This window comes from Puccinia triticina, chromosome 5A (genome assembly GCF_026914185.1).
Source record: "Puccinia triticina chromosome 5A, complete sequence".
Classification (NCBI taxonomy): domain Eukaryota; kingdom Fungi; phylum Basidiomycota; class Pucciniomycetes; order Pucciniales; family Pucciniaceae; genus Puccinia; species Puccinia triticina.
This window is the reverse complement of record NC_070562.1, coordinates 2040623-2057027: the sequence shown is the minus strand read 5'-3', so window position 1 is coordinate 2057027 and position 16405 is coordinate 2040623. Positions and strand designations below refer to the sequence as shown.

At 48.9% G+C, this 16405-nt stretch overlaps 3 protein-coding genes across 3 annotated transcripts; 1 reads left to right on the top strand and 2 right to left on the bottom strand.

Annotated features, from left to right (window-relative positions):
• Positions 1-722: 722 nt before the first annotated feature.
• On the bottom strand, positions 723-4791 carry PtA15_5A251 (uncharacterized protein; the record flags this gene model as incomplete). Its single annotated transcript, XM_053168992.1, has 8 exons — positions 723-893; positions 975-1503; positions 1569-2965; positions 3037-3391; positions 3469-4062; positions 4152-4411; positions 4544-4662; positions 4779-4791. The coding sequence occupies 8 exons, from the start codon at positions 4789-4791 to the stop codon at positions 723-725; spliced, it is 3438 nt and encodes a 1145-aa protein (XP_053020233.1).
• A 1061-nt stretch (positions 4792-5852) lies between these two features.
• PtA15_5A250 (uncharacterized protein) lies at positions 5853-7220 on the top strand (the record flags this gene model as incomplete). Its single annotated transcript, XM_053168991.1, has 5 exons — positions 5853-5921; positions 6048-6274; positions 6445-6701; positions 6794-6924; positions 7014-7220. 5 exons carry the CDS (start codon positions 5853-5855, stop codon positions 7218-7220), a joined length of 891 nt encoding a protein of 296 aa, XP_053020232.1.
• Positions 7221-8339: 1119 nt separating this feature from the next.
• PtA15_5A249 (uncharacterized protein) lies at positions 8340-11115 on the bottom strand (the record flags this gene model as incomplete). The annotated part of the gene is made up of 5 exons (XM_053168989.1): positions 8340-8438; positions 8555-10600; positions 10671-10739; positions 10819-10878; positions 10981-11115. The coding sequence occupies 5 exons, from the start codon at positions 11113-11115 to the stop codon at positions 8340-8342; spliced, it is 2409 nt and encodes an 802-aa protein (XP_053020231.1).
• Between the last annotated feature and the right edge of the window lie 5290 nt (positions 11116-16405).

Below are 16405 nucleotides of genomic sequence, written 5' to 3'. Positions count from 1 at the left end.
ACCTTTTTTCGTTATCTTCTGACACTGTCAGTACGAGATGATACATGCTTGGATGCTCTGGTCCTAGCTTGCAGATGGTGCCGAATACTGCAAATCAACAGAGAGATTCTCTCGGCACAAATCAGAGGGGCATGTAAACGAAAGAAAGAGGGGAGCGAGGAGAGATGTCGAGGCACGAGGCACTTGGATCAGAATATGGCAAAAAAGGTGCCACACTGAGTTCGGTGTTTACTGCTAAGCGGTCCAGAGTCTTATTCCGGACACATCATTGGTGCTGGAATGATTCTTGGCCTTTCCCCTCATACATATGATTACGGCTTCCAAGATGGGCCAGGATGTCAGAATGAGACTGACGGAAAGGGGTCGGGCCTGATAACACAAAAACCGATTGGAGACGAGATTATCTAGTATTATTGGTCAAGATAGAAAAGTGGAGAATGGAGGGGAGGGACGAAAGAAAGGGTAATCACAATGGATTCGAAGCGCGGATATATATAGATATATAACTAATAAACATTCTCTCAAAATATTCCTTCATTCATACAAGAACAGCGCTCGTTTTGCCGTATTTTGTTGAGGTGAGAGGATAAAGTAATACAAAAGCGTCTCATAGGATGAAGAGAAACAAAGTCTTTGGACACTTTGTGGGAAAGACGGGGGCGATTTTTGTGATCATTTTTACCTGCGGTTTTCAGATCCGGTGAGGGGGCGCCTTTTGATGCTCAACTAGGACGAACAACCACTCGATCAGAGATGCCAGTGTTGCCCATCTCGATGAAGATGTCGCTTTGCTCGGCCCGGTACAAGCCTTGTTTCAACCTCTTTTGGTCGATGTGGTGGCCAATGAACCCGATGCTTCGGCCCAGGACAAACAATGCATTCAAGGTCCCGATCTAAGTGATTTGGAAAGTAAAAAAGGAACTTGTCAGTGATGGTCATCGGGAAATCAAGCACGAAGATGTTCGGAGACTAACCTGCATGTACTCATCGGCTTCCTCGCGGCTGAAAGCCCCCGAATTCCTCAAAAGATCACAGAAGCAAACAGCGATGCATCCATCCACGTTCAGGATAAGGGTGTCCTTCTTAGAGCTAGTGACGTCCTCGACCGCCAGAGCGTAGTCGAGCATCTCGACGCTAGGGAAGTTCTTCTTGGCGAAGTCCTTGACCAGCTCGACGCGCATGTCAGGGTTGGCTTTAGACTTGATCTTGTGGCCGATCCCGGGGATCAACTTGTTGGCCCTTCGCATCGAGTCCACAAATTCTCGCGGAGTCAGCCCGGTGTCTTTGGCGCGCGAAAACTCGCGCGCGGCTCCGTCCAAAGCGCCTCCAAATCGGTCCCCAATCGTCAACAGACCGGCGACCAGCGAGCTCACCAAGTCTTTCCCCGCACGGGTCGTGATCACCGTCGTCATCGCTCCAGAGACAGCTGGCCCGTGATCCGCAGTGAGTTGCAAGCACATCTCGAGGAACTTGCAGGCGTACGGTGGCAAGCGACGTTTAAACCTGTGAAAACAATGTGCGTCAGTGCTACTATCGTGAGCCATGTGTGTCCGCCGAGAGCAGCTCACCAGAGCAATGAAATGACGCCTCCTACTCCGATCTCTTCTTTGAAGACGTCGGTGATCGGCATGCCAGCATACAAGAGCTCAGCCCCACGCTCGTCGGAAATCGTCGAGATGAATGCGGCAGGTTTTCGGACCATTCCCAGCTCCTGAGCCCACTTGTAATCGACAGGGATGTTCGGGGGGTCACGCTCGGCACTGGGCTTGATGGTCCCATCTTTGACGAGCCCGGTGTACACTTTCTTCAATGCCGCCGGCAGATCTTCAAAGGTGTCTGGAACGACAAACCCGGCGGCGCGCATCGCCTTGTTCTTAGCATCGGCCGTCTCGAGGTCCGAGTTGGCCATCGACCCAGCATGCCCGAACTGAACTTCGGTCGTGAACATCTTGGCGCAGGTCCCGATGGCCCATGCGACGATCGGCTTCTTGATCTGCCCAGACTTGACCGCCTCGATCACCCGGTATTCTTCAACACCGCCTACTTCACCAAGTAGCACCAACATCTTGCAGTTGGGGTCTGCTTCGTAGCGCAGCATGTGGTCGATGAACGTGGTTCCCGGGTAGCGATCCCCACCGATGGCGATACCTTCGTACGTGCCGTTGGTGGTCAGAGAAAGAATGTTGTTGAGCTCGTTGGACATTCCTCCCGACTTGGAGACGTAAGCGACCGATCCGGGGCGGTAGAGCTTGGACGCAATGATGTTGTCCATCATCCCGCCGGTGTTACCAATTCGGAAACAGCCGGGCTTGATCCCACCAACAGTGGCGGGACCGATGATGATGACCTTCTTCTTATGGGCGAGGTGGAGGATCTCTCGGGCGTGTCTCTCGGGGACGCCTTCGGCAATCAATGCGATCGATTTGATTTGAGGGATCTCAAGCGCATCGAGAGTGGATTGGTAGACGGAACGGGAGGATGAAAAGTTGACCAGGGTATCGGCTTCGGGATGCTTTTTGACCGCCTCTGCGATCGTCGCATAGACAGGGAGGAGGGTTTCCTTGGTACCCCAGTAAAACTTCTGGACGTGATGGCCGCCAAATGGATAGATCATGGCGGCCACGGAGGGTACCTTGCGCCCGCAAGCAAAGTCAAAGTCGAGCATTCCTTGGATAGCTCGAGGCTGGAGTCCATAGACCAAGCCCCGAGTAGTTTCATCGAATGGGCGGAACCAAGGACGCTCGGCAGGAGCCCCTTGTGCGAAAGAGACGACCCCATGTTCTTCTCGGCTTTCTGGGACAACAGTGGCCGCGAAAGACTCGGTGGCCGCGGGTGAAGTGGCAGAAGTTGGTTCGGAAGCCTTGCTGTGGCCGTTGACGCCATTGGGGGCGCTGTGGATGCCGTTTGACATAGGTTTGGAGATTCCGAGAGCCATTGGGACGATCGAAGATATATGAGTATCAGGCTAAGTGGTGCAGCAAACAAATGTCAGCAGCTTGGTCAAACCTGGTCGAAAGGAGATGGAGATCCACGCACTCCAAATACTTGGATTTCGATGCCCAGGGTTTCGCCAATCAGGCGCATTTTCTTCAATCCTTCTTGGTAGTTGGGTCCACCTCGACGGACAAAGATCTTGACTTTGTGGCGCTGGAGGCCCTCCTTGTAGGTTTTAAGTGCATCGATGATCCCGCCAAAGGTAGCGGCGACGTTGGTGAAGTTGGCAATACCACCACCGATAATCAGGACCTTGCCCTCAGGATGGGGCTCGCCACGGGTCATCAGATCCAGGATCGTCTTCGCGTATTCGAAGGTCTGGCCCTTGGTAGGTGCGCCCGAGTATTCTCCGTAATTGGCAAGTTCGTGAGCAAAGCCATGCGCAGCAATGGCATCACTGGGGACGTAATCCAGTCACATTCACGGACAAAGGTCAGCGGGAGGACTCGGAAAGAAACAGCAGACGATGCTTACGAGTACACGACCGAAGCACCACCACCAGCCACCATGGTCCAGACTCGGCCTTGAGCATTCAGCACAGTAAGCTTGAGCGAAGCACCAGTGCTGGCGTCCAACTTCTGGATATACGCCTCTTCCTTGGTAAGATCACGGCCGAAAGGAGCAGGGAACACCATGGGTGGCCCGCGGTCGGCAAAGGTTTTGGAGCCGTTGATCGCTACGGAGGTTTCCCGGCCGATGGCCCACTTGGCGCCGCAGAGATAATCGGCTGTTTGGTCGAGCTTGGCGGCCATGTCGAGGAAGGCGATCGACGGGGACCCATCGGCGGCCTCCATGCAGACGAGGGGGTTGATTTCGAGGTATGTATAGTGCAGATCGACGTAGGTGGAGTAGAGCCGGGCGAGGAAGTCGACCAGTGCGTCCTGGCGATGCGAAGGGACCGCGGCGAGCAGTCCAGCCTTGAGTTGGGCTCGGTCGGGCAAATCGCCATCCACGGGGACGGTGATCTTGGCGGCTTTTGCGTCGACATCACCGATATCCACTCCACCCTCGTGGGTAAACAGGATCATGTCACCCTCTCGTACGGAGTTGATGCACACATAGTATTCGCTTTTTCAAGTACCAAAGGAAGTTAGGAGACGACACTGGCCAACAAGACATGGTGTTGCCACTTGGATAGAAAGAAAAGACTGGCTTACGTATCTGAAGGGTGAGGAGCAAAGGGTTCGACGATAAAGGTATTCAAGGTGCCCATGACGCCTTCGACGTTGACGGGTTTGCCAGCACGCTCCTGGATCCATGCCTTGGCTTCCGGCCAGGTCTTGTTGAGGCCTAGGAGTCCGGCCTTGCCACGACGCTTGATGAGCTGGTCGGGCTTGACGACCAGCTTTTCGCTGAAGACCCAGGAAGGCAGACTGCTGTCGGGTGTGATGGTCTTTGATTCTGGATCCCAGGAGATCTAATACATAGGGACCCAAACCAGAACCAACAAGTCAGACAGAGCACAGAGTCAATGACATCATCATCGATTACAGACAAAGGCAGGGAAAGAGAAGCGAGATGATTTATTTGAAGGAAAGAGGATGCTTACCTGAGCCACCTTGACTTCTGGCGCCTTGAACTCGGGACGAGCAGGGCAAGCCTTGCCGAACTGGGGGGCTCGGCCAAGGAAATGGGCCACCAGCAATTTGGCGTCATACTCGCGAATGGCTGGACATGAGACAAGGGGGAGATCGAAGGTGTCAGAAGAAGATGCCAGAGAGTCGGGCTGGTCAGTGCGAGAGCTGGTGGATGGGGGATGAGATCGCAGATGATTGCGGACACACCTTTGGCAGACATCGTAGACTAGGCAGGCGTGCGCTGACAGCTCACGGTGTCAGGGGTGGTGGGGATGGATGAAGATGGATGGAGGAGGGAGGAGACAGGCAGCTGCCCGAGGCGGAGGGGGATGGATATATGCTGATGAGGGAACCGCTCGGCGCGCTGCCCCAATGCAACCCAGCCAGCCGCCAACTCGGTGGGGCGCCAGCAGGCCCCTGTCCAGAGGGGACTGGCCACTTGCAGCCAGTAAACAAAAGATGGGAAATGTTTTGCCAGAATGGCTTGTCCAACGCACTTTATGTTTGGTGCCTCAACCCCTCAATTACTTTACATATTTGTCTGCAATTTAATGGGATTTCCATTCGAGAAAGTCAGAACCATTAAACAACTGTTTGCGGATTAATATGCACCAAACCAACAGATAAAAAAGTGCATCCTGATCCCTTGTAAAGACAACGCCTTTCTTCCAGATTACTACTGCACACGTCCTTTATTTGGAGCACATCTCTACTAAAAGCCTTCGATCTGAGCTGTTCACATGCTTGAACTTGATCAGGTCCAACCTCATTTCAAACTGCCTGTTCTGAGCTAGCTGGCAATTATGATGTTGAGAGAAACCTCTAACCCCCCTGCAAGATTTCGACAATTGCAACAAGACAACAAAGTTGTTCACAATTCCAGCAATTCTGGATGTGGCAGTGGAGCCAAGAGCCATTTTTTGCAGTTCTGTCAGCTTCAAGTGCCCGCACCCGCCCTCATGGCACAGCCTGCTTCAAGGAGCTGGTCAAAAGTTTAATTTCCTCACCGACTCGGTAAACTACTGCTGTCTAGGGAGGCACATCTTGACCTGGCTCCACACAATCGTGATGAAACTCGAGTTCTAAACACAAGCAACTCTCTTCTTGGATTATGATAAATACATAACGGGGCCCCCTTTGTCGAGGCAGGCCGTCCCGCACGCAGGAGCCCAGGGCTCGCGCCCCGCGCGCACTGATCTCTCCAAATTTCCTTCTCATCGGACGCCAACCGGTTCAACTTGACTGCTCAACCTCATCAGATAGTGGACCGCGGGTCTAACAATGTCTCTCCTCAAGGCGGTACAGAGAGCATTCTCAAAGATGGCGCCGGTTTCTTTGGCTGAAAGCTGGGTGAGCTCAACACCTGGTCAATTCCAGCCGATTTCCAAGTGCAAAATAGATGTACCGAACACTGATCAATCTTCGAATTGTGCTCCGAATTTTTCGCCGCCGATACCGAAAAACTCGCGTTGGAAGGATAACACCGGGTTGCTATTGGAGTCACCAGTGATCAGACCTTTGGCCAACAAGGTTCTTTTGACGATCGACTTGACACCAAGCGTTGCCGAAGAAGCATTAGCAAAAGATTCGAATGTTGGCGTTATCGTGGCCTACCATCCCACCATCTTTCGAGGTCTCAAGTCCTTAACGTTGAAGGATCCCCTCCAAGAAATCATTCTGAAATGTGCAACAGCTGGTATTAGGTTCGTCTTTTACATCCCTCCAAATCATTTCACTGCGAAAAAGGAGGGAAGGTCAATTGGTCGAGAACCATTAATCTCAGCCTTCCGCCTTCTCTCTGATCAGGAACCGATCCATTACCAAATGAATCATGACAGCTGATTTTATTATGTTTTGGGTAGGGGCTTTCTAGTGTTTATTCACCTCACACAGCACTCGACTCGGTGATAGGAGGAATCAACGACGAATTGTGTGAAATCGTCTCCGGGGAATCGGCTCATCAGAACAAAATATTTTCAACATCGGGTGTAATCGTCGAGAAAACCTCCGAGAATGTCCTCAATGGTGTCGGCTTGGGTGGTGGACGCCGGGTTGAATTCGCACAGGGAAAAGAAGTTGACCTTGATCAGCTTATCAGTAGAATCAAGACAGGCTTAGGGCTCTCGCACGGTATATATCGTTCTTGCCTAACTTGACTAATCCACGAGAAGACGCGTTGCTGATCATGAACCCCTCTTTGCACTCCATTTTGGCTTGTCCAGTTCAATTAGCGAAGTCGAGCTTTGCTTCTCCAACCATTCGCTCGGTAGGCGTTTGCGCAGGATCTGGTGGATCCATCTGCTCGGCCTTAGGGAAATCTTGTGACGCTTTCGTGACGGGGGAAATGTCACACGTGAATGATTTCTCTATCCATGTTTTCAGTCGCATGATCAAGCTAAAATTCTTGGGTGTTAAAACATTATTTTCTTGTTGTTGCGATAGCACGAGTTACTCAGTGCCAACGCGCGTGGAATTCATATCATTCTTACTGCACATACGAACACGGAGCGATTTTTCCTCGCCAAAGTGTTGCAGCCTAGGCTACATGAACTCCTTGTCGATGAGGCTGCACACATGTCTGCGAATGAGACTCCCCAATGGACTGTGGAGGTTAGTGCAGCGGATCGCGATCCGCTCGTGATTGTCTAGAAAACGCAAAAAATGTGCTTGTCCCTTAGTTTATCCTTTTCAACTAAATTGAAGGCTTCTCTTTGGCGTCCCTGATTGCCTGTGCGATTGAGGCGAAATCGAAGGATGTGTTGACAAGAATAAACTTTCCCATCGTCTTCCTCAGACGCATTGTTGAATTGGCACAGCTTCCACGGCGTTGTTCAAAAACTCAAATTGCCCACGATCGAGGATCATGGCCGTAGCTAGACGATCCAGATCCAGTAAACCATTACATATTAATTATCAGTCTTGGGCGCTGAGTGTGCCTACTACCGAGGTTATGTTGACAGCTGCGCGAAAGTGCCTCCTTACCTGATCGAAGCTTGAGTTCAGGTTACAGCTCGACCAATAAGGTGTTTTGTTTCCATGCCCCATCGCATATTACTTTTCCTTCGACACTGCTTATAGAGCCTGGAGCAAGCACCGTCAACCGCAACAGTCCCTCTTGTATAGTAGAAAGATGTTGCTAATGGTACCTTCAAATCTATTTTTATAGAAGTGACATCAAGGCATATTAGGCAATCATCTGGATTGCATTCAAGAAAGTGGCGGTGAGAATCAAGACCATGATTTTTAACAACAATTCAAAATTCGCCACTTTGTCACCAAAGAACCAGATTGGGAACATGATGGCCATGGGAAGACCGGATCCAATTCAAAGGGGAATGCGAGCACTGCGCTCATCAAGAAAGGCCTTCAATCAAAATTCCAAAGTTGATGAAGTGTCATACAAATCAAACAACCCATTGATTCATTTCTGTAATGTAAAATGATAGTAAGTTCAAAGCAGAACACCCTGGTTTTTAAACAATTTATGTAGACTATAGGCAAGATAACTTCTCTACTCTCTTTTCTTCTTTCTTCTTTTTTTATTTTTTTATGGGTTGCTGAAATCCGAACCAAAAATCCATGAAACATAACTCTTATGATAAACAAGTCTAGAGAAGAAACAAATGGAGCACCAGATACAAAACAAACTGCATACAAGACGTGGTAGAGTGAGATTCGAAGTTCAAATCAGAGTTGAAGTGGACCATGAGGCTGACTTTCCAATGAAGCTAGCATCTGACTAACTCGGTGCCCGATGCACTCTCTATCTTAAAGGAATGTGACAGCAAATCCAGTGGCTAGAGTCAAGAGCAGGGTACCAATAGTGGACTGGCTAACCAATAGGGAATCTGCTGAACTGGTATCAGGCTAAGAATGACCAGAAGTTTTGGTAGGTGACAAAAATACGGAATAAAAATACGGAATGTCAGTTTAGAAAGGGTAACTAGATATATTTCACATTTTTAGTCAAAGATGTAACTCACCTGCGGGGTTGTTTTCGAGCAGTCTGGTTCTTTTGGAGATGGGGTTGAGTCTCCAGTTGTATTGGTAGCAGGGCTAGTGAAGTCGCTTCCAGGACCGATCGGCTGGGGCGTGTTTTGATGAGTGGGATCAGGATTGCTGTCAGCGCATCCTGATGGAGATTTGTCCCCTGGAGAACAACTGCCACTCGAAACTGAGGGAGTGTCTCCAGACGGACTGCCTCCTGGGGAAGCACCGCCACTTGAGACCGGGGGAGTAGCCGGAGTAGAACTTCCGGGACCGATCGGCTGGGGCACGTTTTGAGGAGTGGGGTCAGGATTGCTGTCAGCGCATCCTGATGGAGATTTGTCGTCTGGAGAACAACTACCACTCGAAACTGAGGGAGTGTCTCCAGACGGACTGCCTCCTGGGGAAGCACCACCACTTGAGACCGGGGGAGTAGCCGGAGTAGAACTTCCGGAGTCATTGCATCCTGGGGTGGAGTCCCCGCCCGATGTACTCGATGGAGTACCGGAAGAGGAACTTGGGCCACTTGGGCCTGAGGAGCAATCTCCACTTGCAATTGGAGGAGTAACGACGGGATGAGCGTTTCCAGAATCCTTTGCAGAACTGCATCCAGGTGCGGTAGAATTTTGACCACCGGAGCCGGGTGCCGATTGGCAGTCATCTGTGCCGCTAGAGACAGGTGGCGTGCTAGTTCCATCATCGGAAGGCGAATCGTTCCCCCCAGTGCAATTAGATCCGTTCGCCCCGCTAGTCACGGGTGGATAGTCGCTTCCTCCGCTGGAAACAGGTGGTGAATTGCTTCCCTGAGAAGATGCCGATGAGCAGCCACATGAGGAGGAACAGCTGTGGCCGCTGCTACTGCAGGGAGCAGCGCTTCCCCCGCTTGAAACAGATGGGCCGCTGTTTCCTTGGGGAGAGGCCGGGGAGCCATCAGAGCTGCCATTTGCCGCGGGGCTGCCTTGACCGTTGCCGCTGCAAGGTGCGGCGTCTTGGCAGCTAGAGCCTGAAGGTCCATTGGTGATCAGTGCAGTGTTTCCACCACCCGCCGCCGGTTGGTCACCACCTGTTGCTTGAGATCCACTTCCAGATTGAGAAGCCCCGGAAGAAGCGGTCTGGTTGAAGTTTGATGGGGAGTCACTGTCATTGCTCGAGTAATCAGAGTTTTGGGGTGCCGAGGAGATGTCGGGATTGCTCGCCCCCGGGGTGGATGTCGAAGACGAATCGCCGTTGTTGGAACCATTCTCGGTACAGTTGGCCGAGGAGTAATCTGGCGTCACGTGGGAGGGTCCAGGATTGGTTAATCCTGTGGTGGTGTTCGAAGAAGAATCACCATTGTTGGTAGCAGAATTGTCGGTACAGCTGGCCGAGTCACCTTGTGGTGCAGGGGAGGTACCGGGACTGCTTGATCCGGTGGCGGAGTTGGAAGAAGAGTCGCCGTTGTCGGTGAAGCTAGCCGAGTCGCCCTGTGGTACAGGAGAGACGGCGGGATTGCTTGGTCCTGTAGACGGACCCGAAGAGGAATCGCCATTGTTGGTACTGGTAGCATTGTCGCTACAATTGGAGTCCTGCTGTGATGCATGGGAGCTTGCGGATTTGGCCGATACTGGGGCAGAGTTCGAAGAGGAATCGCCAGAAGTGGCAACGTCGGTACAGTTCGAGTCCGGTTGGGCTCCGCCCTGCCAGTCAGAGGAGCCACTGCCGGCTGGGATAGGTCCGGACGTAGAGTCGGCAGATGGGGATGGGCTGGAGCTGGAGTCAGTGCAGTCCGAGCCACCCTGCTGAGACTGAGAGGGAACAGTCGTGTCTTTGCCGGGGCAACTGCTTCCAGAAGACTTGGCATCAGATCCAGAAGTCGAGGTGTCCCCATCGCTGAAGACCGCAGGAGCAGGCGGGTTCCCGCCATTTTGTTGCTCTTCCTCACAGGGCTTCGGGCTCTGGTCATTGTCCTTGTCTCCACAGCCACATTTAGTGCCCTTGTCTTCGCAGTCACACTTCTTCTCACACTGACATTTCTTGTTCTTGTCTTCACAGTCACATGATTTCTAGAATTTTAGTAAGACCACATCAGTTGCAAGTCAACCTGGAGAAGAGATTCAAGCGTGCAAAACTAACCTTCTTGGAACCGGTGGTCGCGGATGTGGACCAGTGCTTTTCCACATGGTGACCGTCTGAGTCAGCGTACTGCATTTGGTTGAAGGAGCAATAGATCGGCATGAGCACAAGAAATCACTGCTTGAATGCATCGTATTGCTTGACTTACGGCATACGCTCCGGCACCGGCTTGAGCGGAGCTGGAATTAGATTTTACCACCTGCCCATTCTAATATTGTTACATTTATTTAGGAGTAACATGACGCCGATCAGTGGTGAAAAAAGAACACATTGCAGAAAACCAGTAAAAAGGGTAAAGAAGCTAGCTTACCACCATGTAAGTGGAGCCGCCTGAGGCCGAGGCAGTGGATACGGAGGAGGCAGAGGCGGAAATAGCGGCCGCATTGGAAAAATTGACTTGGCGGGCAGCCAAAGTGACGAAGCAAACGAGGCCGGTGCGATGCATTTTGAGGGTAAAGCGGCGGTAAATATGAATCAAAGTCGAGTCGATTGAGGGAGTGGAGGCTCTAGAATAATAACTTTTTTTTCTACTTTTCTGGTTTCTGGCTTTAAATATATATAGGCAAGAGAATTTAATGAAATGAACGAGTGGAGTATATCGGGTTTAAATAAAGGGTGTGATCACTCGGCCTGGTGTTAAGGATTGCTAATGAAGGGACGGAGGATGGGGTGGCAAAGTTGGCGGGCAAAGTCGCCGAGTTATATAGCCCACAAACCTCCCTTTCATGGCCTTGATCAAACGGAGACTGCCTCAAGAACATATGTATTTCTAGCCAACCTGAAGCAAACCGAGGCTCGAAAGCGAGCAGGTACACTTGTTGAAACTTCACTTGAGATCAAGTATGAATACCCCCCTGTCGGTTTCAGCGGCGCGCCCCGGTTGATGTTGCTGGCTGGGACACGTCATTACCTCGCCCAAACTGTACGAGCACAATCCATGACATGCGATTCCTTGGAAAACTTGCACCCAAACGAACTTTCCTACGATTTCCATCGAGACTTCCAAGCTCGAATCGTTATGGTACCCTCGGAGGGAGCGGGGGCGCTGGCTATTGGGAAATAAGTAAGAGCGATTGCCAAGATGTGTGAACCGGGTGTGCTTGGACCCTCAGCGAAATTTCCTTAAGCGCCTTCGGTGCATGAAAGTCGGAGCGATGACGACCAGGGACCTCGTAAGCTGCAAGATCAATTGCCAAGATTTGATGACGAGAGTGCTGCTGAGTTTTGTGAATTGTTTCACTGCTCAGACCAGTCTCAAGTCCTGTACCGTTTAAAGTTCTAGTCCCTATAAGTTATAACGCATATCAACCAGCCAAGTCCTTCCGCCCTCCGCAGGAATAAGCTGGCAGGGTAAAAAATGAGCCTCACAATTTTACATCAATTTTTGTACCTCCCCCCCATAGTTGTTTGGATGGTATGTGATACCAAATGATAGCAAATAAAGTGTAGCTTCATCTTTGACTTGTCTCGATCCCTGTGGCACTCCTTCTGTAGTTGGATAGATATTTCCCAAGCAAATATATATGTAAATATATAAAATAAGTGTTCTTAAAACTTGAGATCCCATATCTTGACCACCTACACTTGCATACAGGAAAAATTACAAAAGCTGATGCTAACTAAGATAACTGAGCACAATGTGTCTGTCTGTCAGCTGGTTGTCCAACTTGTCTAACCTTGAAAAGCAGAAAAAAAAAGTACCAAGGGCCCTTTATGGATCTACTGGCTTTCTCCCTATACCATATTGGAATCTGGACTGATATGATTTGCTGCTTTGATTACAGAATGAAAGGAGGTTAATTTTGGAAATTTTGAAACTCTCTTTCCCTCTGCAGCATGAAAACATCTCATTTGGCCAAAAGAGGAAGATTACGGACTAAAGGGAAGGTGGAAACAGGGCATGAATGAAAAATTGGGGATTTATTTGAAGATCATGTTCCTGGTGAACCAAAAATCAGTGCTATTTAAGCACTAAAAAAGCGGATTGTGACTTTAGCACCTGTTAGCGTAGCATAGCAGCCTTTAGCGGTGCTACCACTAACAAAACTTTGCCAGAAACTATGCAACACTGAAGTAGCGGATAGCGCACACTACCAATTGTTTAGCGTGGCCGCCCAGTGTTGCACCTGCAGATTTGAGAGGAAGTCTTCCACTGGCTGATTTAAGTAGAATAAGCATAAGAAATTCAATTCAAGGTAGTGATGTTGGATAAAAGAAAAAAAAAAACAATCTAGGGCCTGTTTGGATGCACCATTGCAAATCATGAAGAACATTTAGGCCCCGTTTGGAGCCAATATAATCCGGGCGATATATGATTTTTTTTGCCTTACATCCTATGTGACATCTGATCAGGTCTGCCAAAATTTGATCAGATGTCACAAAATTCCAGATTATATTGCACAATCATATTGGCTCCAAATGGGACCTTAGGTTGTGACTCTGGGGTTCATAACAGTCTTCCAAAAAAATTCATCCAAATTTGTAGAACTGTGGGCTGCATGGGGGCTGCACATTATAAAATTGACAATTTATAACATATCAGAGGAAATCCAAACATATCCCTCAACAAAAACAAAGCCTTCACATCTGGAAAGATAAGTAACTTCAACTCAAAGAACATATCATTTCTCTACACATCTGGATCTTTAGAGACTGTGAAATGAATATGTGTCTGGTGAGATTGACAACCTCAGCTATGCTGAGAAAAGCCATCAGAATACAGCAAGGGGAAGATCAGGTAAGATTTATCATGATGTTCATTATTTTGGGATGAGTAAAGAATACCAGAAATCCAAAATAATCACAACAGAAGTTAGTTTTAACCGGTCTCACAACAGAAACATTCAGTCAAGACCCAGACTCAAATTAACACAATTCCCTCTTCCCTTCTTCATAAAGAGTTTTAATTAGAGATGGCGGCTGATACCCGGGTACCCAAAACAGGTGCGGGTACCCGGCTCAAAAATCCCAGAATCTCAATACCCGCACCCGCACCCGCACCTGTGCAGGGGGGCAGGGGCAAGTACCCGGGTACTTGTTGCAAGTACCCGCGGGTGCTGACGCTTTTTGAAGACTCTTGCATTGCTAATAAGAAATATCATATATATATATAAATCCTAACCCTTCATTTTCTTGCCGATTTGCCTTGACTTTTCCAAATAGACTCTTTTGCTTTTTGCTGCTTTGCCTCGTTCACCTTATTTGCCTTTCATTTATGTAACACTCCCGGTTTAATTATACCATTCTTTGAGTAAAAAGCCACGGCCATACCTTTCGTGACTGACGAAGGACTGAGCCGGTGCCTTTGGAGGGAAACATAATCCCTCCCAAAGCTGAACAATCGTTCAACATTGATGGTCGTTGCTGCGGTAGATGTAAGGCTGTTGGCGAAGCAAACCAGACATCCAGGAGAGGGAAACCTTACCAGGACAGCTTAAGACATCAAGGGCCATCTGCAGCAGACCCCCTTGATGATTTCCTGCACGCCTTTGTCGCATCCACCATTTGAGGGGATTCACCGGCTGACCATCGGCCGTCAAAGTTAACCCTCCAGCAAGCCACATGTGAATCGGATCGCTTGATGTGTTACCTCCTCGAGCTTCGGAGGCACCAATCAAACCTGCAAGAACTCCTTTTTGGGGCTGTATTACAGTGAGGTATTCAGTTTAGATCAAATTGGAATTGATGGATTATGATATACTTATCCCATGTACTCACCTTGGGACAAGAGATTGGTGTTTGTGAAGACAATTGCTGGTGAGATACAGGTTTGTAATAGGTTTCCCACATATCACGAGTGAGCCTGATTGATTCTTTGATCCATTCTGGTTGCCACTTAGCGAGCTTGAAGTAGTCATCTTTGAACGATGGATGCAGAACTGTAGAAACACCATCAGTAAAATAAGAGATCCGCAGTAATTATCAAAACCATACCCATAGAAACCCGGTATAATGGAGAGCAGTCGGTCAGAGTATAGTATTTATTTGTGAGCTGAAGTCCAGCACGGCAGGCATTTCTCAATGCCGGGGGGTAATCGTCGCGCTTATCTGAGATGGCAGAAGAAAGATGGCTAGTAATCTGGTCGATGAAGACAACAATGTTGGCAATTCGAGCAGCTCCATGCATTGAGACCTGGAGAGTAATGTCATAAAAAGGTTGAAGAACCTCAACGAGGTCACGCGCTAAGTCGAGATCCTCCCGGTGGATGTGATATTGTCGCGCTGGACCGTGGTGTTTGTCTTTCTGCCACTCAAGGCTTGAATTTGAATAGTATCAATCAGCACTGACAGTTGAGGTTGCGAGTAGGAAAAAAAAATCAACTCACATTGCTGCTGAGCATTGCAGTATATCTTTCAATTGTTCCAGAGTTGCATTCCACCGGGTCCGAATGTCACGCCCAACATTATGTGGTGTTGAACACTCACAATCCTGACAGATCTCTTTGAAGAGAGTTTTTGAATTTGGAGACTTATTCAACTTCCTGGAAATGGCTCGGAACTTCATTTATTATCTTCATTAATTGATTGATCAAATTATTAATGAGTTGGAGATGGTTGCTTACCTTGGCTAAGGTCTCCTTGCACGATTTGGAAGTGTATCGATCATCCTCCTCCTCGTCGCTCAACTCAATCACATCGATGTCCTCCAGTTCAATCTCATCTTCACCGGTGAGCTCAGCGGCCAAGATATGGTTGTCCTCGCCTTTGTCGTGGTTGTCATCATAGTCATGATCTGATTCATCAGTAGTAAACCTAAGTGTAAATGTGTAAAAATAAGTCACAGTACCGATGTCGCAGAGAGCTTATAATCAGATTAAAACTTACAGTTTTATTTGTTCTTCTGGATCTTCATATTCCTCATTATCGTCAGATTGTTGGTCCTCATCATTGAGTGAGCTTGCCGCGGTACGATTGCTTTTGTGGCTTCCAAATGGTCGCAAGATCACCTGAGCAATCAAGTTCAGGATGTGAGCAAAGCAGCGAATCCATTGACCTTCACCTTTGATCCTGGGCCATTTGAAAGATTTGATCGCTTCAATCATAGTCTGGTTGTTCAAAGCGTTGTCAGTCACGATCCCAAAAATCTATTAATCGTAAAAATAACTGATTGATTGGCAAAACAAAATTGAATAAAAACAAGATCAATCAAAAATCTGACCTTATCCTTCACATCAAATTTCTCAACGATAAGCTGTACTATTTCAGCCAGATAGAAACCCGTGTGGCTTTGTTGCAGCTTGACAAAGTCGAGAGGCATTGCCTCCAAGTGATATCCACCAGCGTCTTCTTCAACTAGACAATATATCACTGTACCTAGTATATCGAAACCATTCGGGGACTGCCACACATCTAGCCCCAAGTACATTGCACCGTGATGGTTCTAGATTAAGAAAAGAGTGGGTATTTAATGAGGAGAGGATTCAAGTACATAGACCATTAAGGAAACTTACCCGAAGTGATTCTATTATTGTCTCCTGCACGGCGGTATATAATCAAGCTATGTCCTCCGAAACAGTTCTGCGTGCCGGTAGATTCTTGTGGACCACCAGGTGCAATAAGCGTCGATGAGCTTCGTCTCCAAGAGCTGAAAAAGGTCGGGCAGCTTCAGCACACCAAACAGCACACAGCTGGGGTACCTGGAAATCAATTCAGACTCAGTGACAACTTGCTGAAATTCTCGGGAAGGGAAAGGGAAAAAATTGGCTCACTTCTCGCGGATCAATATCACCTGTCCC